This window comes from Balaenoptera borealis, assembly GCF_965194805.1.
Source record: "Balaenoptera borealis genome assembly, chromosome: 16".
NCBI lineage: Eukaryota > Metazoa > Chordata > Mammalia > Artiodactyla > Balaenopteridae > Balaenoptera > Balaenoptera borealis.
Window position 1 is genome coordinate 84189865 of NC_138872.1, and position 24030 is coordinate 84213894.

The 24030-nt window shown below is 48.8% G+C and overlaps 1 protein-coding gene and 1 long non-coding RNA gene across 7 annotated transcripts in view; one reads left to right on the forward strand and one right to left on the reverse strand.

Moving 5' to 3' along the window:
- Positions 1-385: 385 nt before the first annotated feature.
- Positions 386-24030, reverse strand: part of DAGLB (diacylglycerol lipase beta) — a 31890-nt gene continuing 8245 nt past the window's right edge. For 2 of the 6 annotated variants that reach the window (XM_082359993.1, XM_082359997.1), the window contains exons 3-15: positions 23343-23514; positions 22137-22395; positions 20559-20681; positions 19066-19193; positions 17949-18075; positions 16127-16210; positions 14197-14274; positions 11249-11329; positions 11032-11159; positions 5057-5125; positions 4901-4973; positions 3629-3870; positions 386-3529 (exon numbers count right to left, since the gene is read on the reverse strand). In XM_082359993.1, coding sequence (XP_082216119.1) covers positions 3331-3529; positions 3629-3870; positions 4901-4973; positions 5057-5125; positions 11032-11159; positions 11249-11329; positions 14197-14274; positions 16127-16210; positions 17949-18075; positions 19066-19193; positions 20559-20681; positions 22137-22395; positions 23343-23514 — 1763 coding nt within the window. In that variant the 3' untranslated portion in view covers positions 386-3330. The remainder of the gene's footprint in view (positions 3530-3628; positions 3871-4900; positions 4974-5056; positions 5126-11031; positions 11160-11248; positions 11330-14196; positions 14275-16126; positions 16211-17948; positions 18076-19065; positions 19194-20558; positions 20682-22136; positions 22396-23342; positions 23515-24030) is intronic. The other 4 variants (XM_082359995.1, XM_082359994.1, XM_082359998.1 and 1 more) reach the window with 4 other exon arrangements.
- LOC309613330 lies at positions 3463-7602 on the forward strand. The gene is made up of 2 exons (XR_014235645.1): positions 3463-3571; positions 7137-7602. It is a non-coding gene; the product is annotated as an uncharacterized lncRNA (long non-coding RNA).

Genomic DNA, 24030 nt, shown 5'->3' on the forward strand with positions numbered 1-24030 from the left:
GGACTTCTTGAGAGCTTGGGGAACCACCTGCTGGGGTGTGCGTTTGTTTGCCTCCCTGTAAAACCCTGGGTCGTTGGATGTTCATTTCCAACGCATGTTTTCGTGGTGGGGGGGACAGGGAGCGGTCCCTCTACGGGGAGAAGATGGAGGAGCCAGCAAACAGAGGGGGAGTTGAGTGACGTTCGGTTTGAGACCTGGCGAATGTTGGCGAGACTCATGTGATGTCCACGCAGGGACGTGTGTCAGCATCTCGGGCCAGAGCTCTGGGCCGAAGATGCAGATGTTGGAACCCGAGCTGGCAGCCTGGTAAGGTGGAGACTGACGATGTGACTTTAAGATCCTTTCTGGAGCCTAAACTTATACTATTAACAGTTCATGTTAGAAGCAGTTTTAAAAATTTTCTTTTTTATTGCTTGGAAGAGTTATTTTTTTTTTTTAACCAAAGATAAATAATGCAGTTTAAAGACCAAATCTAAAGGTTTGCCACAAAAACAGCAGTCTTCCCCCTTCGCACCCTCCCCAGAGGCACCTATTTTGAGTTCTCTTAGGTAATTCTTCATACTTGTCTTCACATGCCTAAGCATATGCTTGCTTTTGTCTCTTTTACTTACCAGATCACTGGTTTATCATAAAAGGATGTAACTCAGGAACAGCCAGACGGAAGAGATGTAGAGGGCAAGGTATGGAGGAAGGGCTGGGCGCTTCCCTGGGTGCACGGCTCTCCCCACATCTCCACGTGTTCACCAACCCGGAAGCTCTCCAAACCAGGTCCCTTCGGATTTTCTGGAGGCTTCAATTCAGTCACTGGCCATTGGTGACTGATTGAGCTGTCAGCCCCTCCCCTCCCCGGGGCTCAGGCTGAGCTGTGTGCTCCGTTGGATTTTCAGTTCCAGCCACCACCGACGACGTCCCCTCCCCGGTGGGGATGCAGTAGCTCTTAACCAGCCGTAACCCCAGCCTCAACACACCTTTCCCACCCCTTCAGTACAGTCGTTCGGGTTGGCGCTGATACTCAGCGTCTGCATTACCGCTGCCACGTAAACGCTCAGGGCTGAGCCACGTAGTAACAGGATCCGCCTTTCCTGCACAACTTTGGTTTCTTTTGGAGTACTAGGTTGTTTTCTGTGTACTTGATTAACTTAACTGTGACTTTTCCATCTGTTGTCTAAATCTCAGGACATTCGGACGTATCATGTGTTTCATCAGTTTTCATTTCCCTAAAGGCACAGAGCCCTCTGACCACCACTTCTCTTACGTGTTGATCTTTTATTTTCTAATCTTAACTCCTTGTTTTCTAATTTACTTTCTCACCTTGATGGACAGATTCTCCAAGAGCTTCCTGAGGAGTATGTTGGTGATCTATGTTTTTGAGCACTTGTATCTTTGAAAATAACTTCATTCTAACCTGACACTTTTTGGCTGGGTCTGTAATTCCAGGCTGGAAATAACTTGTTTGGCTTCTTGAAGGCAGCTCTCCCGTCGTCTTGGCCGTTTGCACTGCAGGGGGCGGTACGTTTATCTCCACGTCTTGTGGGGTCTGCCCTGTGTCTTCATGTCCTGGGTGGATCTTTGTCTCCCGTACCCTGTGCTTGGTGGGCTTGTTCTGTCTGGAAGCTTGTCTCCCATTATTCAGGTATCCCTTTCCCAGCTGCTTTTGATTTCGTTTTTTATACTTTTCATGTCCAGGAGTTCTTTTTTCCCTAAATACTATTTTTCAGCCTTGTGGATCAGTTTTGTGGTTGCAGCACTCTTTCTGTTCCCAAGCTGTATGTAGCTGGGAGGGTTTGAAGCTTCTCCCGTGTCTGTTTCTTTTGGTCCTTTGTTCCCCAAGTGTCTGGCAATCCCTGGCTCGTGCTTGAACACTGAAAACTAAAAAGCAGACCAGACACTGAGCCACGTAGGTGGGTCACGCCAGGGCGGTGTGGGTCAACGTGCTGGAGATCGCTTTCCTTTCTGCTGCTAGGAACGTACAGGAATTATGTTTAGAAACGAAACTTGTAGCAGTTGGATGTTACCGCGGCATTTCAGTCAGAGACCTTTGCAGGTTTTCAAAAGCTGAGGTGGTATGGCTGTGACAGCTACTAGGCCCTGAGGGGGCAGGTATCCCTATAGGTCTGATTTCCTTGGAGCATCTTCTTGAAGGTTCTGGGAGCCAAGTGGGAGGAGTTGTTCTACTGCGCTGGTGCCCAGCGCCCCCTCTACCCTGAAGCAAGCAAGGAGCCAGATTGCTTCCGGCCGTCACTCTGGCCGGTCCCCCGCTGTCTGCTTCACGCCCAGGTCCGAGGTGCCTGGGCATCTGGTTTGTAGACCGGATTTATTCTTGTCTTTCCTTCCCCAGTTCACCCAGGAGTCCGCTTACCTCTGGCCATCTCCCTGTTCCTGTCTCTTCTTCCCCCCGTCCTTGTGGGTTTATGCTTTCTAAAGGAATCCCATCACTGTCATTTTACAGGGTTTGGATCGGGGGTGGAGTGCAGTCAGACGCCTGGGCAACCTTCGGTCTTTAGCCAGAGCTCCAGGAAAACTTAAGACTCCATTTTGTTGTTTACAGTGGACAGAAAAAAGATGTTTAAAACAGGACTGTTGTAAAACTACCCAGTAAAATAGACCTGCCCAGAAACACCCGCTGGAAGAGTTCATGGCTGTGCAGGCACTCATGATATGTAAGTGCTTTTTTTTTTTTTTTTTTTAACTCGCTCTGCATCCACTGGCCGACCTCCGCGAATACCCCCCGAGAACCGGGCCCGCCCCCTGAGGCTGGTGCACCAAGCAGGGTGACCAGGCAGCGGGGCACTCGGAGGGCAGGCGAGCAGTCTGCTCGCTTCCCCGACCTGGTTTCGTCTGATCCCCAGTCGGAGCCCAGGGCTGACCCTCGCTTGGTGCCACCCAGGACAGAACCCCAGTCTGCACCCTCGCAACTGACACTGAGTTTGTGCAGGCAGGAAAGTCCGGTTTGCAGAATACACTGCACACCTGTGTGCCAACTCGTAAGGCAGGACCCTGTCACTGAAAAGGTGGCCTGAGGGGCGGGTGCCTACAGATCCGTTAGGGCCTTAAACCTGGCTGTGGGACTCCCGGGAATCAGCGGGCCTACAGGAAAGGGCGTCACGCCCGCTCAGTCTCGGGGGGGCCGTCACCTCAGTGCTCTGCTGGCTCCTGATTGTGTGAATATTGTGGTCAGAGGTATTTCTCAAATTACTCAGTCATTTAGGAGACCACTGAAATCCGATCGATGGACATCCAGGTACGGCCATCGTGGGAATCACTCAGATGTTAAGTCACTGTCGGAACAAGAGCGGTGTCCACGGCCCGAGCAGCTCCCAGTTGCCCTGGTTACGCCACGTCCACACTGGAGCCTCCCTGGGTCGGACAGGAAACACAGGCGGCTCTGTCGGACACCACGCTGTCCAGGGCTCTCATCAGGATGTCTGGCATGTGGTCTGTTAGCATCTTTGGGCCGATGAGTATTTTGCTGAATTCCGACTCATGTGACCACTTCACGCTATACCGAGCAGCAGGATAGCAGGAAAACCTGAAAGAGGAAAAGCCGAGCATCTCTTCAAGTCTCACCCCCGTGAGTCTCCCTTCACCGCTGGTGGGTGACTGACCACGTCAGGCCCGCCGCACTCACCTCCCTGAAGTGCCCACTTCCTCCAGGTGGATGATCCTGCCGGGGGGGTAGAGAGGGGGGTACTTGCTGGGGGACTCGAGCGGAGAGTCGCTGGAGAAGCTGTAGGCCGGGGACCCGTGCGCCAGCAGGCTCCGCTCCCCGAGGAGAGGCTGCGTCAGGTCGCCCCCATCCAGCTCCGTCGGCAGGTCCTCGGGGTGCCCTCCAAAGAGCTCGTACCAGCACCCGCGCAGCAGGATCTTGTACTGAGGGCGAGACCGAGAAGGCGGCGCGCGTGTGACTCCGGGAGGCTTTCACGGTCCCCGGAGACCTCCTGGGACCCGTGAGCTGGCGGTGGCAACCCCACAGCACAGAAGCCTGGCTGCTTTGTTTTTCAACGTGGATCTTAGGAGTGTGGAGGTCAGGGGCCCAAACTCAGGTTTCTCTGGGGGCAGTGACGCCATCGTACTTGAAGCAATATTTAAAAACCAAATTCAGGCAGATTTTGAGGAAAAATTACCCTTAATTCTTTTTAGGCAACTCTGTAAACCAGTTTCACCCTTTACCCTTAAAGACATTAGATACGAAATTTTTTTTTTTTTAATTTGGGGGGAGTGTTAGCTGATAAGGAGGAAGTCTATTTTTAAATTAAAAATTTTTTTCTAATTAGCAACAAAAACAAAAAATGTCAAAACAAAGATGTTAAGTGAAAAATCATCTCTAATCCCATTATCTAAATAAAACCACATTTTGGTGTATTTTTTTGGTGAAAGCTATATATACCTCGTCACCTACCCCGCCTTGGATTATATTCTAAGAAGCATTTTTAATCCTGCCGTTTTTAAAAAAACTCTTCAAAACATCATGGATGTTTTTCTCTACCGGTAAATACAAATGCATTTATATTTGTAACGACTGTAATGTTCCACAGCCCAGCAACACCAGCGCCTCCTAAACTCTGTGTCTGGGCAGCCTTGTGACCAAAACCATCAGAACGCTGTTAGTCACGACAGGACTAAGAAGTATGACAAAAACAAAGCACTCAACCAAACAGGGATGGCTCTAGTATAGTACGTTCTAGTTGCAGCTTCCCTGCGCTCGGTTTAGCCGTTTGCTTCTCAGGCGTCCTCTGCAGAACAGCAGCCAGCAGTCTGTGCCGGGGGTGGAAGAGCTTCTAGCAGCATCAGTGCCCTGCGCTATGAGGCTCTGAATTTAGAAACGTCCTCTCGAGCCACAAACAGCCTGGTGGGGAGGCCCTAACCCCTGCAGGCCCTCTTTCGGGGCCCCCCGAGTTACCTTGGGCTTGTTGCAGTGAGCAATCACTCGCAAGATTCTCCTCTTCAAATCTTCCAAGTTGGTCACACTTAACCTGTTGAGCAAAAGACCAGACTGAGGCTCAGTACTCGCCTTTCCCGCCAGCCCAAGCCCAGACGGGGCAGCCAGCAGACTCACCTGGGAATCACATCCTTGCCCAGAACAAGTGACACGATGAAGGTCTTAGAGTATTCACAAAGAGATTTGCTGAAATAAAAAAAAAGGTGATTACATTGCCCACAGAAGGCTTCCAAGAGAAAGCAAGTAACTGTACCAAGTCAGGAAGAGGTCAGTGTTCACAGAACTCCACTCTATTCTCCACCCTCTAAAGGGGAAGAGAAATAAGAGATTCCAGGTAGAGCAACTCACTGGCCAGATTCTCTTGAAAAAGTAAAAGGCATGGGGATTTACATTACTAGATGTCAGCACTGGGTAGGCAACTAAGGTACTTAACCCAGTGCGGCATCAGCACAATCAGACGAAGCCAGGGGAAGAGTGAGCATGGATGCCTCCCACAGGGCAGGAGTGGTACTGCAGGTCAGCAGTAGGGGAAGGATGGGCTTTTAATAAACAGTGCTAGGATAAAGCACTCAAGGTGTGAGCGGGAAGATGAAACTGAATCTCTACCTCATGCTGTACACAAAAAAACCCCGAATTAAACATAGATTAAAGACCTAGGTAAAGGTGAAAGGTCAGACTAAAAGGCTTTTAAAAGATACGATAGGAGACTAGCTCCACGTCCTTGGGACAGAGAAAGATTTATTAAAACGAAGATCTGGGACTTCCCTGGTAGTGCAGTGGTTAAGAATCCACCTGCCAATGCAGGGGACACGGGTTCGATCCTGGTCTGGGAAGATCCCACATGCCACAGAGCAACTAAGCCTGTGCGCCACAACTACTGAGCCCACGTGCCACAACTACTGAAGCCTGTGCTCCACAACAAGAGAAGCCACTGCAGTGAGAAGCCCACGCACCGCAATGAAGAGTAGCCCCCGCTCACTGCAACTAGAGAAAGCCTGCGCGCGGCAACGAAGACCCAACGCAGCCAAAGATAATGACAAATTAGTCAATGTTAAAATTAAGAACTGATAAAGACTTGACTCAAAGTAAAAAGACACATCAAGGAGTGAGTATATTTACAACACATACTTAGAACCAACAAAGAACTGATGTACTGAATATATATACAAACCAGCGAGAAAAAAAATAGAAAATACAATAGGAGAATGGGCAAAAGGAACTTCATGAGTGGAAACTCAATAAAAATATGAAGAGACTCAACTTTATCATGGAAATGCAAATTAAACAATGAAACATCACTGCGCACCCATCAGATTGGCAAAAATGTTCAAGTTGGACACTATTAAGTGTTAGAGGTGTGCACGCTGCCGGTGAGGTGTGAACGGGCGCAGCCACAACACGCGAAGCGCGAGCACGTGCACACTCCATGACCCAGCACGTCTGTGACAGCCCGATGTCCGTCACCAGCAGAGCAGATAATTTGTGATATGTGATGAAACATAGTGAGAATTTACACAATAACATTTCAGACATCAAACAACGTGGGGGAAAAAAAAAAAAACAAAACAAGTATAATTCCCTTCCTCTAAATTTCAAAATCATGCAAATCCAAACTATGTAGAGACATGTAAACAGGTGGTAAAACTAGTTTTTAAAGCAAGGGAAGGGACTTCCCTGGCGGTCCAGTGGTTAACACTCCAAGCTTCCACTGCAGGGGGCATGGGCTCGATCCCTGGTCGGGGAACTAAGATCCTGCAGGCCGCATGGTGCGGCCAAAAATTAAAAAACAATTTTTTTTTTAATTAAAAAAAAAAAAAAAAGGAAGGGAAGAATTTTCACAAAGATCAGGACAGTGATTCCCTGTGAACAGGAAAGGAGAGGACACACAGGGACTCTCTAAGGCACTGGCAACGTTCATTTCTCCACTTGGGTGGGTGCAGAGGTATGTGACTATTTTTAAATCAGCTTTATTGAGGTGTAATTTACAACAGTAAAATCACACCCATTGTAAGTGTACAATTTGATGACTCTTGACAAATGTATATAATTGTTTAGCAACCACCTCAATCAAGACGTAGAGCATTTCCATCACCCCCGGGCTCCCTGTGTCCTTCTGCAATATCCCACCCCCAACCCCAGGCAACCACTGATCTGCTTTCTGTTGTTACAGTTTTGTCTTTTCTAAAATGTCATATAGGGACTTCCCTGGTGGTGCAGTGGTTAAGAATCCGCCTGCCAATGCAGAGGACACAGGTTCAAGCCCTGGTCCGGGAAGATCCCACATACCACAGAGCAACTAAGCCCGTGCGCCACAACTACTGAGCCTGCGCTCTAGAGCCCGCGAGCCACAACTACTGAGCCCGCGCACCTAGAGGCCACGCTCCGCAACAAGAGAAGCCACTGCAATGAGAAGCCCGTACACCACAACTAGAGAAAGCCCGCACACAGCAACGAAGACCCAATGCAGCCAAAAATAAATAAATTCATTAAAAAAAAAATTTTTTTAAATGTCATATTAAGTGAAATCACACAGTAAGGTCTCTTGTATCAGGTTTCTTTCACACAGCAAAATGCATCCAAGTTGTATGGATGTTTGCTTATTATTCTCAAAAACATGTTTTATCTTTGTTTCACTGAATAAAAACAATCAGTTATTTTAAAAAGTCACTTTCCTGTCTTATTATATGTATAAATATGTGTTTTAATATTAAAAGAGCTTTTAAAAATTTTAAAGGTACACAAACATTTATGTATATAAAGATATTGATAGATTTATAATAATGAAAAAATGAAAAGAATGTAAATATCAGTATGGGAATAAATAAAAGTGGTGTAACCAGATGATAGAAAACTAAGTAGTTAATTTAAAAACATGTTCTCAAAGAATAGTTAAGGATATAATGTATATAGAGTATTAGAAAAACACATATCCACACACACACACACACACACAAAAAGCTGGAAGAAAGCAAACCTAAATAGTTACAATGATGATTTCTGGGTAGATCTTGATCTCTCTACTTATTTATATTTTTCAAAAATTCTATGATGGATACAAATTTAATTTTTACCCCTTTCATTTTTTATTTATTTATTTTTAATGGTCGTACAGATTTCTTCTATCATCAGGCCAAAGATTATACAGGATTAAGTATGTTGAATCAGAAAAGCAAAATGTAATTTTCAAACTCAAAAAATGAATTAGTAACCAAATTCAGTAAAGTTGCAGGATACAAAATTAATATACAGAAACTTGCATTTCTATATACTAATAATGAACTATCAGAAAGAGAAATTAAGAAAACAATCCCATTTGTAATTACATCAAAAAGAATAGGACTTACTTGGTGGTCCGGTGGTTAATAATCCGCTTTCCAATACAGGGGACGCGAGTTGATCCCTGGTCAGGGAACTAAGATCCCACATGCCGCGGGGCAACTAAGCCCGCACTGCAACTACTGAGCCCATGCGCTCTAGAGCCCATGCACCACAACTAGAGAGAAGCCCATGCGTCACAACGAAGATGCCGTGTGCCACAACTCAGACCCGATGCAAACAAATAAATATTGAAAAAAAAAAAAAGAATAAAGTACCTAGGAATAAATATAACCAAGGAGGTGAAAGACCTGCACAGTGAAAACTGGAAGCCACTGAAGAAAGAAACTGAAGAAGACACAAATAAATGGAAAGGTATTCCGTGCTCATGAATTAAAAGAATTATTACTAAAATGTCCACATTACCCAAAGAAATCTACAGATTCAATGTAATCCTAATCAAAATTCCAATGGCATTTTTCACAGAAATAGAACAAACAACACTAAAATTCATATGGAAGCACAAAAGACCCCAAATAGCCCTAAGCAATCTTGAGAAAGAAAAACAAAGCTGGAGATATCGTGATCCTTGATTTCATAATATAATGCAAAGCTAGAGTAATCAGAACAGTATGATGACCAGTATAAATACAGACACACAGATCAATGGAACAGAACAGGGAGCCCAGAAATAAGCCCATGCACTTACAGTGAATTAATTAAGAAGGGAGCTGAGAATACACAGTGGGGAGAAGACAGTCTCTTCAATAAATGATGTTGGGAAAACTGGACCACTATCTCACCATACACAAAAGTTAATTCAAAATGGGTTAAAGACTTGAATATAAGACCTGAAATCAGAATACCCCTAGAAGAAGACATAGGCAGTAAGCTCCTTGACATTGGTCTTGGTGATGATTTTTTGGATTTGACACCAAGAACAAAGGCAACAAAAGTCTAATTAAATGGGACTACATCCAACTAAAAAGCTTTTGCACAGCAAAGGAAACCACTGACAAAATGAAAAGGCAACTTACTGAATGGAAGAAGGTATTTGCAAATCATATACCTGATAAGAGGTTAGAACCAAAATATATAAAGAATTCATACAACTCAATAGCAATAAGACAATCTGATTAAAAAATGGGCAGACGGGGACTTCCCTGGCGGTCCAGTGGTTGAAACACCGAGCTTCCACTGCAGGGGGCGTGACCCCTGCAGGGTTCAATCCCTGGTCCAGGAACTAGGATCCCACATGCCGCGTGTCCAAAAGAAAAGGGCAGACGATCTAAATAGACATTTTTCCAAAGAAGACATACAGATGGCCAACAGGTATGTGAAAAGATGCTCAACATCACTAATCATCAGGGAAATGCAAATCAAATGAAAATGCAAAGCTCGAGATGGCACCTCGCACCTGTCAGAATGGCTATTATCCAAAAAAGATAAACATGAAATAACAAGCACTGGCCAGATGTGGAGGAAAGGGAATGCTTGTGCATTGTTGGTGGGGATGTGAACTGGTGCAGCCACTACAAAAAAACAGTATGGAGGTTCCTCAAAAAATTAAAAATAGAACTACCATATGATTCAGCAATTCCACTTCTAGGTGTTTATCCAAAGAAAACGAAGACACTGACTTGAAAGATACCTGCACCCCCATGTTCACTGCAGCATTATTTACAATAGCCAAGACATGGAAAAAACCTAAGTGTCCACTAACGGATGAATGGATAAAGACGTGTGTGTGTGTGTGTGTGTGTAATGGAATATTATTCAGCCATAAGAGGTAACGAAATCTTGCCGTTTGTGGAGGGACAACAGCCTGGACGGACCTTAAGCGCATGACGCTAAGTGAGAGAACAGAAAGGCAAATACCACGTGATCTCACTTACATGTGAAAACTGAAAAAACAAACCAAGCTCACAGATACAGAGAACAGACTGGGGGCTGCCAGAGGGGGTGGGGTGGGAGGGGAGGCAGTGAAATGGGTGAAAGGAGTCGAAAGGTACAAGCTTCCAGTTATAAAATAAATAAGTTATTGGGATGTAATGTACAGCATGGCGACTGCAGTTAATAATGCTGTGCTGCATATGTGAAAGCTGCTAAGAAAGTAAATCTTAAAAGTTCACCTGGGCTTCCCTGGTGGCACAGTGGTTGAGAGTCTGCCTGCCAGTGCAGGGGACATGGGTTCGAGCCCTGGTCTGGGAAGATCCCACATGCCGCGGAGCAACTAAGCCCGTGTGCCACAGCTACTGAGCCTGCGTGTCTGGAGCCTGTGCTCCGCAACAAGAGAGGCCGCAACAGTGAGAGGCCCGCACACCGTGATGACGAGTGGCCCCCGCTCGCCGCAACTAGAGAAAGCCCTCGCACAGAAACGAAGACCCAACACAGCCAAAAATAAATAAATAAATAAATAAATGAAGACGCTTTCATTTAAAAAAAAAAAGTTCTCCTCACAAGGAAAAATGATTCTGTAACTGTCTGTTAACTAGACTTATTGTGATCATTTCACAGCATATACAAATATCGAATCGTTATGTTGTACATCTGAAACTAATATAATTATACCTCAGTTTAAAAAAATAAAATAAAATCAAAGCTATGGTTAGAGAGACCTATGAAAAGCTATCCAGTCTTTTTTCAACCAAACAGGGCTTTGAAACAAACTTCTCCTGAGGATGAGAAATTGTTAACTAACTTGCAGATAAGAGACCAGTTTTGACCATATAACTTGTGAGTAGCACCTCCTTACAGGAAAGGAAACAAAGAAGTACCTCAGCAGCCCCCTGGGCGGGGAAAAGGCGTAACACCTGACTTGTGGGTATGGGTTTCTGAGCATGATGGTCAACAGGGCCGCGGCGCCTGCCCCCAGGCTGTGCCCCACGATGACCAGCCGGTATTCCTAGGGGGCAAATGCAGAATGAGTAAAGGTTAAGAAAACAAATAGCTAATGGTAGAGAAAACGAAAGAAAAGAAGAGTTAAAATCTCACAGGTGCAATGCTGAACGCCTGGCTCAAAATCCCGTCGTTGATGAGTCGTCGGTAAACGTATCTGGCAGCTTGAGAAATCCCCTGAAAGTGCAGACACAGAGGCGGCTGGTGACTGTCAGACAGGCCAGGCCTACACGGGGTCTCCTAGTGGCGACTCTGTCCCCCCAGTCAGGGAAGCCATCCTGGGATCAGCGAGCACATCTACCGCTCACTGCTGTGTTCCTGGCACCTGGCACAGAGCTTGGCACGAAGCAGGGGCTCAAAAAATATTTCCATGAGCGAATAGGTGACGTCAGGAACATCCTTCCACGTCAATGGATAGTTCTAAGGCTTCTTCTGTAGCTACAGAGTATTTTGCTGCATGGACGTCCCACAATTTACTTTAGCCAAGTCCCCATGGTCCGTCACATTTAGATTATAAATGGCTGATCTTTTACAAGTATGTTAAAATGTAAAGTTCTGAATCAGTGACAGTGACTAAGTAGCCACTGTTCCTGCAAAAGCAGAACTAAAACCATCGGAAGTGAGTCCTAGGGAGGCCAGGCTTTGGTTTAATTTCAAAAAACAGAATGTAAAACTTCCTAACAAATACAGCTATCTCACGAAACAGACTTCTTGAAAATTAAGTAGTTCCCATCGAGGAGAGACAACCCTGTCAACCAAAAACATTTTCAGAGTGCTTCCTGCATGACAACACAGGACAGGCCTGGCCACCGACCCCCGCAGCCTAACCTCCAACAGGATGAAATGGGAGAAATTCCACACAAGATGGGAGACTGTTTTGCTCCTCTCTAAAGCTGCTGCAAATTCCTGATTCAATAGCCCTATAACCCTGTGAGCAGAATGCGGAACCTGGCCTCGTGTATGAGAAACCAGGAGGTCTGAAGGGTTAACATGCGGTGCACAGTCTGACGGCACTTCTGGACAAACCGCCAGATCTCCCTTTCCTCCCCCTCCTACCACGCGATGCTGTCGACTTCCGCCAACATTTATCAGGCACCTACCGCGTATCTGGTTCTGGACAGCCAGAGCCACTTGGCATTTGGACCACAACTCGGCCGGTTGTGAGTCTCCCTGGCACAAGTGTTACAGGTGAAATGCCAAGACCGTTTTCAGCTGCACAGCTTTGAACTCCAACCATCGTGGACAGCATCAGAGCCAAAACTCGGTACCAAGGCCAAGAGCAGAGAACAGTTCGTGCCCTTAGGCCCTGAGCAGCTGTCTTCCCGGCGGGAGGGCAAGAGCTGTCACTGAACGAAACGGTGCTGGAGGAGGCCTCCGCTGAGAGCCGGCCAGGCCTGCAGGGTCGCAGCTTGTGGAGGCACAGAGCCTCGGTCTGCGGCCCAAATTCTTCTAAGACCAGAGCCACAGCCGAGCCCACAGGGCTCTGAGGGTATTCTGTGCTTGGCTAGTTGATGCGTCTCTATAATAAGTTTTAAATTTCTTATTTGTTTTTCTTCATGCACACCCAGTAATAGTTAAACTGGACTTGTCAGTGAACTGAGGTATGAAAAGACAGCTAAGGGATAAAGGAAAAAAGTTCACATTCCCAGGACTGTCAAGCTCTTAACTGGCGGCAGAACAAAAGCCAAAAGCTTCCACTCTGGCTCTTCCCTGAAGTGTCCAGGCACAGAAAAAAAAAAACCCCAAAAAACAACAGTAACAAAAAAACCTGGAAGGAAAAAAAGTTGTCCAGACAGGACACTGGGGTTCAATTACCAGCACCGCACTCTGGCAATAACACGTGCTTTTATAAAAATTAAGCATTCTATTTAAAAAACTATTACTACAGAAGTAATACATGTTTTGGTTAAAAACCACACGAAGTGTATAAAAACAGTGGAAGGCCACTGCCCTCCCCCCCCGCCATCCTTCTCCCCAGAAGCAGCCGCTGTAACCTTTAGGGAAGGAATCATCCCAGACTTTCCCTCAAGTGTTAAAACGCTCAGCTCTACAACCTCGTTAGTCATCAGGAAAATGCAAATCAAAACCACAGTGAGATTTCCCACTTCACAGCCACTAGAATGGCTATATTCAAAAAAAAAAAAAAGAAAGAAAAGTGATGAGGATGCAAAGAAATGGAAACCCCGCGTTCTTTGCTGGTGGGAACGTAAAATGGTGCAGCTGTGTTGGAAAACAGTTTGCTGGTTCCTCAAAAAGTTAAACAGAAATAACAAAAGACCCAGCAATCCCATGTCTGGGTATATTCCCCCCAGAACTGAAAGCAGGAACTCCAGCAGTTACCTGCACACCCATGCTCATGGCAATTTTACAGCAGCCAAATGAAGTTCTGACACACGCTGCAACACGGATGAAGCCTGAGGACATGTGCTCAGTGAAATAAGCCAGTAATGAAAGGACAAATACTGTATAATTCCACTTATATGAGGAACGTAAAATAAGCAAATTCACAGACAGTAAAACGGTGGTTCCCGGAGGCTGGCGGAGGGAAATAACTCTGCTCTGAGCAGGCCGTGCTCCTCTCGTCATCCCTTCGGGAGGAGCTTATGCACCCCGGGCCCCCTGCCAGCACAGTAACAGTGAAACAGGAACTCGGTGTTGTAACATATGCAGAGAATGCAACGACATGCAGAAAAGCGCTGAGCGTCTGCATCTCAGGGAGGGTCTGCCTGCACTGTGTTGCACTAAAGCTTTTTTGCACCATGAGGAAGTACTACTTTAATTACACGGGAAGAAAAGCATTCAAATGCCGACTCTGACACTTGTTCCAGTAACCGTGTACCTACTGGCAAGTGACGCAATCGCTATGAACCTGCTTCTTTCTCTTAAAAACAAAAGTAACCTCTCAGGGCTGTGGTGAGTAGTCGTGCTGGACAGCACCTGGCTCACAACAGCGTTAACGCGGGAGACCCCGAGCTGAAAATACTCCAGCGCCTTCGAGGTTCCCCTTGACAGAACATTCCAGAGCACACGGCCTCGGCTCCTACCTTGTGTGCCCAGCAGTCCTGCACCTCACACTCGAGGTCGAGCGGCTCGCTCTCTGCTGACAGGTCCGTAAGGATGTCCTGGAAACAGTGCGTGGGAAGAGGCCGTCAGCTGGGCTGGGCTAGCTGAGGGTGGCTGCGTGGGACAGTCCCCCGGCTCAGGCTGTTGAGAATTGGACCCCAGGTGCCTGAACTCGGGAGAGATGCCAGGTGGCCAGGAAGCTCCTGAGGGACCCACGGCGCAATCAGACATGAAGACTGGGGAGGGGACACATCTAAGACGCACCCTCTGCCCCCACTCCCTGCACACAGCATCTAAGCACCCACGAAGCACAGAGCCCTGGGCCAGGGTGTTGAGCAAAGCATGGTTCCCGTCCTCCAGGGGCCCAGTCAACGGCTGGCTGAAACCTAAGGGAGGGTAAGAGACACGTCACACAGAGCAGGGGAGGGGTGAGCGCTGCAGGGCACGGGGGGCTTCCTGGAGGAGGTGGCCTGAGCCAGAGCCTCACGGAAAAGCTGGTTTTCAGGAAGCAGAGGAGAGAACAGAGGCTGGCATCCCCACCCAGGGGAGCAGCAGGACCCAGGGCAGGGGCACCTGAGCATGGGAAGCGGGCGGTGGGCTGGGCTCACGGGCACTCAACTCTGGATGCATCGAGGGGCCGCGGGCAGAGCCTGGGAGGCTGGTGTGTCCCCGGGACCCGGGGAGGCCCACCTGCGGGGGGAGGGGCCCCGAAGTGGCTCTGGCGCTGCCAGGGCTGGGAACTGTGCCCCCCAGTGCCGACAGAGCCTCAACAAGAACCAGGAACCGTGTATAAAACGCAGTGGGAACTGCCGGAGGTTTGCGAGCAGTGGCAGGTCTGACCGTGTTCTAGAAAGAGTCCTCTGGATGGTACAAAGGACAGACTGGGAAGATGCGAGACGAGAGACAGGGACCGGGTAGGGAACCTGTCGCCGGCCCAGGAAAGAGAGGCCTGGGACCAGAACCAGGGCTGCGGTGCTGGGACTGGAGGAGACGGGCCAGAGAGGGGCCGGGCAGGACCACGTGTGACAGACTGGGCAGGAAGCGAGGAGAGAGACGGAGACAACTTCAGCTCTGCGGCTTCTTGGGGGGCAAGGGGGCACCGCATGGTTACTGGGGCGGGCGGTGCCCTGACGGGAGAGCAGACCCGGGAGCGGGGGCCGGGCAGACCCAGATGGCTCCAGGCGAGGCAGGGGCAAGGCTGCCCGCGCAAGGTCGGGGGCGGGGGGCGGGGGGGGGGGGCGGGTGGAAAGCAGAAGAGGGTGGAGTCTCGTTTCATTTCCTGGGTCAGGAGAAAAGAGAGAACTAGGAAATGAGACTGAGGAACAGCCAAGAAGAGACCAAAAAGCACAACACAGGAGAGAAGTCGCCAGGTGTCTTCGTGGGGCAGAGACCGAGCAGGATGGGAGGGGACCGCTGGGTGGGGCTGGACAGTGCTGGCTCCCACGGCACTGGGGGGGCGGGGGGCAGGCGTGTGGGGCCGGCTGAGACCCCGAACGGGAACTGGGGAGGGGGGGTGGGGGTTACCTAAGAGTGGGCTGACTTTGGACTGCATGACTTAACCTACTGTTCTTTCTGGCTTTGGGTGCAGAAACGTCAAGGGGAGGGTCACCCGGGTTGGGGGCCCAGGGAATCAAGCGGGCACCCGCCCGGGAGTAGGGGAGCCCAGCCCTGCCAGCGTCTAAGTTTCCAATTATTTCTTGGTTAAAAGGAAATGGCTTTATCTGCTTTTTCAAAGGGAATATTTGACAGCCCTGGACTCGCCTCCCTGTTTTCCACGCCCGGTGCTTCCCTGTGTCTGATGCTGTCACTTACGAAGGTTTCCCCTCAGTTCCAGGAAAGCTGGGTCTCCTGGCGTCTGAGCTGCTGACCGCCCGCCCCCGGTCCCCTGGGCCAGCGCGCCAGGCTCCGTACCTGGAGAGACATGGTTCCCCTCACAGCCACCACCACCGACTCCTTCCTGTGGTCCAGAGCCACTAAGAAGGGGAGCTCGTACACCTGGGAGAGAGGAACGAGCATCAGCACAGGTGCCTGCGGACACGGCTGGGCCAGCCCAGAGCGGCTGACAAACGGCGCTGCCGAGCACAGCGCGGAGGGGTGCACCGATCCCCACCTCTGCTCGTCCTCAGCACACAGTGTGACTTCCGATTCCCAGTGACGAGAGGCTCTCTAAACCCAAGACCCTTCTACCCTCGGGGGCAGGGGATAGAGGGGATAGAGCCATCTCGGTGGGCAAGACCAGAGCCTCCACTCTGCGTCAGTGCAAGCAGCGGGAGAGAGGCTCTGGGCCCTGTAAGCACCCACTTGCATCAGAACCGACCGCAGGTCCAGCAGTAACCCTGGGCTCCTGCCTTCGCACCTGCGGAAGCCCCGGACGGAGCAGCGAGAGGGTCTGGGTTAGGCAGACCTGCCTCAGGAACTCTGCTCCGCCCCATTCCTGCCGTGGGACCCCAAGCAAACATCTGAAGTTCTCTTCGACCCCATTTCCTCATCTTTAAGGAGGACAGCATGGTGTGCTGTCCTCCGGCTGGTGTGACACCACGGGGACGGCCACCTGTGCGTGGTGAACGGTCGTGCATTTGGAGCCAGCAGGAGAGGACAGACTGCCGACTTCACCGCCCTGGTTTCCGCAGGAGAGGGACTTCTACTGATGACCTTGTGGGGGGCTCCTTGAAAGAGCCCACAGAGCAGTCACGAGCCTTCTGTGGAAAATCACCTCCTTTAAACCCCACCCGCTCTTTCTGTCACCACCACCCAGTGACAGGGCAGCACAGGGCTCACGGGCTCCTGCGCTTTGCTGGGCACCAGATTCACTGCGGACATGAAAACAAGATCCTGGACGTGCTGATCTCAGTGGGATGGGGTGTGACTTTTACACCTCCCAGGTGAGTCTAAAATGCAGGCGTTTGGGAGCCAGGGGCTCAAGAACAGGACACCAGATTCACTGCGGACATGAAAACAAGATCCTGGACGTGCTGATCTCAGTGGGATGGGGTGTGACTTTTACACCTCCCAGGTGAGTCTAAAATGCAGGCGTTTGGGAGCCAGGGGGCTCAAGAACAGGACACCAGTGGTTCCCTGAATCGTCTGTGTGCTGGAACCGTGGGGGGCTCCTGAGCTGGGGTCCCATCGCCACAAACTCTGACTTCATTCATCTGGGGTCTGGCCTGGGCTTCTGAGCTGTAAAAGCTCCCCAGGAGATCCCAGTAGACAGCAGATGTGAGAGCCGCTGTGCTTGGCTGCAGGTTCTGGGCTTCCGGTGCCTGTGAGGACCACGTGGGGAGCCACGAAGCAATGCAGGACGGGTCCCTGACGCCAGACAGACTGGCTTCTGCAGCTTCACTAACCAGCCCTGTGATTCTGGGACCCTCCCAAGTGAGAGACCCACTGCACTGCACTAACAGGACGGAGCTCAGACCCAGAGACCAGGATTGATCAACCCCGGACACCGGTGTGGGATTAATGCCAAGTGCAACTCATTGTTCTTCACTAAAAACGGGCTCAGGTGAAACACAGCATAGTCTCTCTTATGAAGACTTTCTGCCCCATCTTATGTTAAACCTGGGGGGGCTTCAAGGGCGTTTGTGAACCCCGAGATAGTGCGCTAAACTTGGGGTGAGTATGTGTCTGTGTATGTGTCCCCGCACATTTTTCCGGGGGAATAGTTTATAACTTCCACCAGAATCTCGAAGGACTCCAAGACCCAGAAGAAGTTAGGAAGCACTGCTCACTCTACCTTGTCGTGAAAGCTGACGTGAATGAAATCCCGGTACTGCAGCCCCGTCGTCTGCAGGATGGAGCCAAAGTGACAGGTGAGCTGATCACCTCCAACCAAGTCATAATCAGTTGTCCGGCTTCTGCAACTAAAACGGGGGCAGAGGCGTTACTGCGCCAACCAGAGCCACGTACAGAGGAAGACCCCACCCTGCCGTCCCGTTTCCCAGCAAACCTGAGGGCGCCCACTGACAGTCTGCACAGCTCAGTCTGGGAACCTACAGTGGCCTTTAAATGACACTTCTGTGTACACATCTTACTACAGTCTGACTTCTTTATTAATGCTCTACATATTCAAAAAATAAACCAACAAGGATGGGAGAGACCCTGAAATCACCAGGAATGGGACAAGCCGGCATCAGGGATCTCCTGATGTGATGTACTAAGAAGGATGCACGCTCCGCATGGAGCGTTCCTGCCAAAGATGTGTAACTTGAACCTAATCGTGAAGAAGTCACCAGACAAATGCAAAGTGAGGGCCAGCCTACAAAATACCCAGACTGTCCTTTTCAAAATGTCAATATTGTGAAAGATTAAAAAAAAAAAAAAAAAAAGACTGAGGAACTGTTCCAAACTGGAGGAGACTAAGGAGACCTGACAGCTAAATGCAATCCACGCTCCTGACTGGAAGAAAGTGTGCGACAAGGGGTATTACTGGAACAATTGGAAAAATTTGAATAGCTAATGATTAATGAGAAACTTCCTGAATTTTATAACTGTACTGTAATTTATGGCAAAGAAAGACCTTGTTCTTGAGAAATACAAGCTGAAGTAATTAGAGGTCTTTACCTCTAACGCATGATGCCCGCGACTGTATCTCCAATGGCTCTGGGGGGAAAAACACGTATTTACGGAGAGAGCGATACAGCACATGTGACCAAACTGAGTCACAGCTGGTCATTCTAGATAAAGGACATGGGCGTTCTTAGCACTGCTCTTGCGGTTTTTGAACTATTTCAAAATAGGAAGTTTTTTTAAACAGGGAAATGTGACTATTTTTAGAAAATAAAGTACGGACACCATAGCAAGCAACATCCGGAGCGGAATGAGGATGGAGGCCGCAGACGGTGCCCACCTACCAGTCGCCACCAATCCTGCACAGCCCTGTAAAAGGGTTTCTGTAAATATAGAGAGGCCACCCATAGGCAGCTGCTGCAAACTGCATGTAGTGATGGCAGTTTTCTAATTCTGCATCCAAATCAGCTTCCTGTAAGAGAAGAAAAAAAGCTTTTTGTTTAGGGGAACCCATTAAGGAGAAGTTCAACACACTATGATCTTTTTTTTTTTTTTTTTTTTTAAATGCTTAGATTGTAGCCCTTTAGAGTCTCTATCGATTAGGAGTTCTGTGTTTCTTCAGATTATCCCCGAGTCTCCTGGTTTTATTTATTTATTTATTTTTGGCTGTGTTGGGTCTTCGCCTCTGCGAGAGGGCTTTCTCTAGCTGCGGCGAGCGGGGGCCACTCTTCATCGCGGTGCGCAGGCCTCTCACCGTCGCGGCCTCTCATTGCGGAGCACAGGCTCCAGACACGCAGGCTCAGTAGTTGTGGCTCATGGGCCTAGCCACTCCGCGGCATGTGGGATCTTCCCAGACCAGGGCCCGAACCCGTGTCCCCTGCATTGGCAGGCAGACTCTCAACCACTGCGCCACCAGGGAAGCCCTTTTTTTTTTTAATTTAATTTTCATTTTATATTGGCGTATAGTTGGTTTACAATGTTGTGTTAGTTTCAGGTGTACAGCAAAGTGATTCAGTTATACATATACCTATATCTATTCCTTTTCAGATTCTTTTCCCATATAGGTTATTACAAGACATTGAGTTCCCTGTGCTACAAAGTAGGTCCTTGTGGATTATCTATTTGATAAATAGTAGAACACACTATGATCTTAAACCTGAACTCAAATTCCTGATTCTTCCCTTTCTTTCTTCAGGGAATAGACCTCTCGGAGGACTTCCACTGGGAAAACTGGTCCTTAAATACAGACAGATGAACCCCTCATTTTAGGAGAATGCAGAAGTTAGCAGCAAAAATCCCTAATGACTTTTCTGACTCCTGGTGAAATAAGCCCGTGACTTCCTGCTGGACGCAGGTGCAGACGCCACTGCAACAAATGGGCTGCTGGGAACTAGGTGCAGAGATAGACACACAATCTACATGCAATTTTCTCTTTCAAAAGCACAGAAGTTGTGGCAGGAAAGCAATCATCACGCAAAGTTGAACTGTATCTGTTCCCCAGACCCAGAGAAGAGAGCAAACACACTCTGGGAGAGCCAGGTCCCACCCCAGAGGGAATTTTCGATATGCAGACAACAGCCAACTTCCTAAAAGAGAATCTCAGGAAAAAAAAAAAAATACAATGGGTGGTGAACGGGCCAGGAATGGGCTCCCTCTACCTGCACTCCAGGTGATGAGGAGATGCCTCACCTGACAGGTGACAAACCACAACTAGCAAAAGCCACAAATCAGATTCCAATCAACTGCTCCTGAAACTGTTGCTTTTTTTTTTTTTTTTTTAATTTACAAGTAGGTGTGAATGTCAAAACTGTACAACCCAACAGAGACATGGGCTTACCTGGGAGGACTCTGGGGAATGGCTGACCACCTGGTCAGGCTCCTGGTTGTTCCTGATGTTGTCCTGTTGCTGATGGAGAAGAGCGAGCCCTGCTGCAATGTCGCTGGGCACCAGGTCCGTGTCCTGGGTGGGAAACCACAGCAGCTTATCATAAACCCAGCGGGAACGGCCCACGAGCTCCCAAGGGTCCAGTTTTACACAGTTCACATGCACACACATGCACATACACATACAGTTACGTGTGAAAAGGTGTTTTTAAAAATATTTTCCTTTCAGGACTCCTGCATGTGAGCTTCGTGTCTCTTACTATCCTGCCCTCACACAAACCTGCTCGAGAACATAAATATTTTACTGATCTCTGTTCTCAGATTTCACGTCAAGTGAGTCAGCTATTTTTCATCTACTTCACGTTGCCTGTAAAGTGGGTGAGTAAATGGGTAAATTCGCCCTCTTTGGAGTAACGTCTGATTTTGGCCCAGGTTTACACTCTCACTGCTCGAGATGCTGAGAAGGTTTTGTTGAAAGAGTCCATGGCAGAGATGTATGAGACTGGACTTACACTCACTGGGCAGAACGAGCCTCAGAAAGACCCTCAAACTAGGAAAGCAACAGAGTGAGTGTCCAGAGCCTGACCTGACCCTCTCCTTCACGAGGGACACGGAGCAGATGGGAGTCCGCAAGAAACCAGGTACTTGTCACTCGGCCACTTGAGCCATCGGTTCTGCCCACGATGCAGGTTAAGACGTCCTCTAAGAATAGCCAGATTCTCTTCCTCCTTCTTTCAACAATCTTAAGACCAGGCTGAAGTGCTCCTCTGAAATTATTTAGGGGGACACACTTCTCTCATCCCTATGTGGAGGCTGCTGGTTACGGAGCCAGCCGTGAACAGGGCAGGCCTGGACACCACAGAGAGGTGAGAAAAAGGCTGGCAGGCGTGCACGACGTCAAGAGAACTCCTCTCTCTTACTTGGTTGCAGTACTGAACATAATGGCAGTTTATCAGAGATCATTATAAGAGAAATTGGATGTGAAAGAAAAACAAATGTTTCCAAATCACTGAAGAAACTGCTCTAGAACCATGACACCCTTCTGCATTGCAACTGTCTTTAAAAAGAGAATCATCTATCATTTCTATCATGCCATAAAGTTGTAAGAAACCAGGGTCTGATACTACCTCGGAGGCATGACACTGCCGGGACCTGGCATCTTCTGAGAACCAGCCGGACAAAGAATGTAGGAAAAGACTGGCAAATGATTCTCAAAATGTACAGGTTCCACTACTTAGTTCCTTAAGAACTATTTCAAAATCTTAACTGTGTAACAGATGGGCGTCAACACAAGGATGCGCCGACCAGGGCGCGGGGTCTGTGAGCACAGGGCCCCGGGGCCCTGCTCCCTGGAGCTCTCGGGCGCTCACCCCAGGGCACACCTCCACCCGCCGCACCCACAGAGGACTCACTCTCAGGAGGTGTTTTATGTCAACAGGGAGACGGGTTCAAAATGCAGAGAACTCATCTTCCCAAAGGAAGTGTTTACTTAAACAGAAGAAAGAGACCAGAGCAGACCCCGTCGGCTTACTGAAAAGTAGGTTGAGAAAAGCTCTGCCGTACTCGAAAAAGCAACTCGAGTACGGTCGTCTTTGCCGATGCAGCAGCACAGGAACTTGATTCTCGTTTCCCACACACTTGTAGCTGCCGTCTTGAGGCCATTAAGTAACTGGCTGGACTCATGACTATCCAGGTGATGGGGGCCCGCAGGGGGATACGGAGCCATCTTCGCCCCCAGCGGGTCAAAGACGATGACAATGATGACCGCGGTGGAGGCGATGGTGATCCAGCTGTGACACAGAGAGAGGAGAAGGCTTGGGGGCTGCAGGCCTGAGGTGACCCGTGTGGTCACTCTCTGCATCTGTACACCTTGCGCCTCTTGTTACTAGGGAAGATGGGGATCTCCCAGAACCTGGCAGAGGCGGGCAACTTGTTTCTTCTAGAAAGTTCCTTATGAGCCCATGGCCAACCCAGGCCCGGCAAAGATCAGAGCCCCAAAAGCCACAAAAGGAAAAGGGAACTGTCTGGTGGGCAGAGCCTCGGCCTGGGCATGGAAGTCCCTGACCTTGACCCAGGCCTACTCCCCAGGGTCTCGGGGTTCCCCTCAGTAAAACCAAAGGAGGCTTCCTGTGCCACGGGATACCCTCACAGGTCTTTCATTCATTACGTTTCAATATTTCTAGGTTGTCCACCATGCGCAAGGCACCCTGGGTCCATGAGCACGTGTGCTCCTGGAAGGTGGCCCAGGAAGGGCCGCCACGGCCTCTACCGAGAGGCTCAGCAGGGAGGCGGGAGTCTCCATTCCCTTATTTACAGCATGAGGGAATGTGACTAGATCATCTGTAAGATTCTTAGTCTGGAAAGGGCATAAAACTTATTCCAGCAGATTATTTCCTGTAGCCATTCCAGACACTATATTTCTTCACGTCCTACTTTTAGTTTTTGCCCTATTTTGGTCTTCAGGTCTCTTCCTTCTTGTAAGGGAAGGGAGGGAATACAGAAAAATGAGAACCAGTAAGAAAGGAAACTACATCAATAAATGCATAATGGGAGATGAACTATTCCTCATGTATGAACAAGTCCCTCTGCATTTTTATGGTTTACTCAAAAAGATCCCTTTCTAACTATATTAGGAAGCCTGCATGACACTGGGCCACCTCAGTTACTCAGAAGGTATTTGTTACCTCCATCTTGAGTGCATTTTGGACAAGAAATTGCAGAAGACTGGAGACCTTACCTGACCGCGACAGTCGCAATGATGCCATTCCCCACCGTCCTGTCACACTGAACACCGTCCTCTATCCAGGCGGCCCCCAGGGACGCCCAGACCATCTCTGGCAGAAAGAGTGCCAGGCGCACGTAGAGCAGCTTAGACATGGATTTCCGTGGTCCAGGATTACAAATGGTCCCTGAAACACAGAAAATGTTCAAACTGGTCACCTGCCCCCTCAGAGATGAGTAGTTGCCCTTCCACAAAAAAACAGCTGTCACAGCACACATATGTGTCCCATAGGCACAGCCGCCATCTGACTTTTCTGCCTGTAATTGGGCATCAATGCCTAAGTTTGAGAGCAACAGACAAAGCGAGGGATGGGAAACATGACAAAAAGCCTCAGATTCATTTCTTAGACTTACCAGCGTTTAAAAACACTTCTGGGTTCTAACTAGAGTGACAATAAAATCATTGTCCAAATTGGGATACTTCTGAGAGCAAAGGGGGGCTCTATTAATAATGCTGGGACAACCAACATAAAACAGAACTGTCACAACAGAGGTATACAGTCACCCGGGTTCTCACAGCCAGGAAAATACAGGCACCACCTGAAACAGCATGGGCCCGTTCTTCTTCAATCCTCCCAGTGACTGTGACACAGTCATCATCCCATTTTACAAATGAGGAAGCTGAGGCTCAGAGAGCTTAGTAA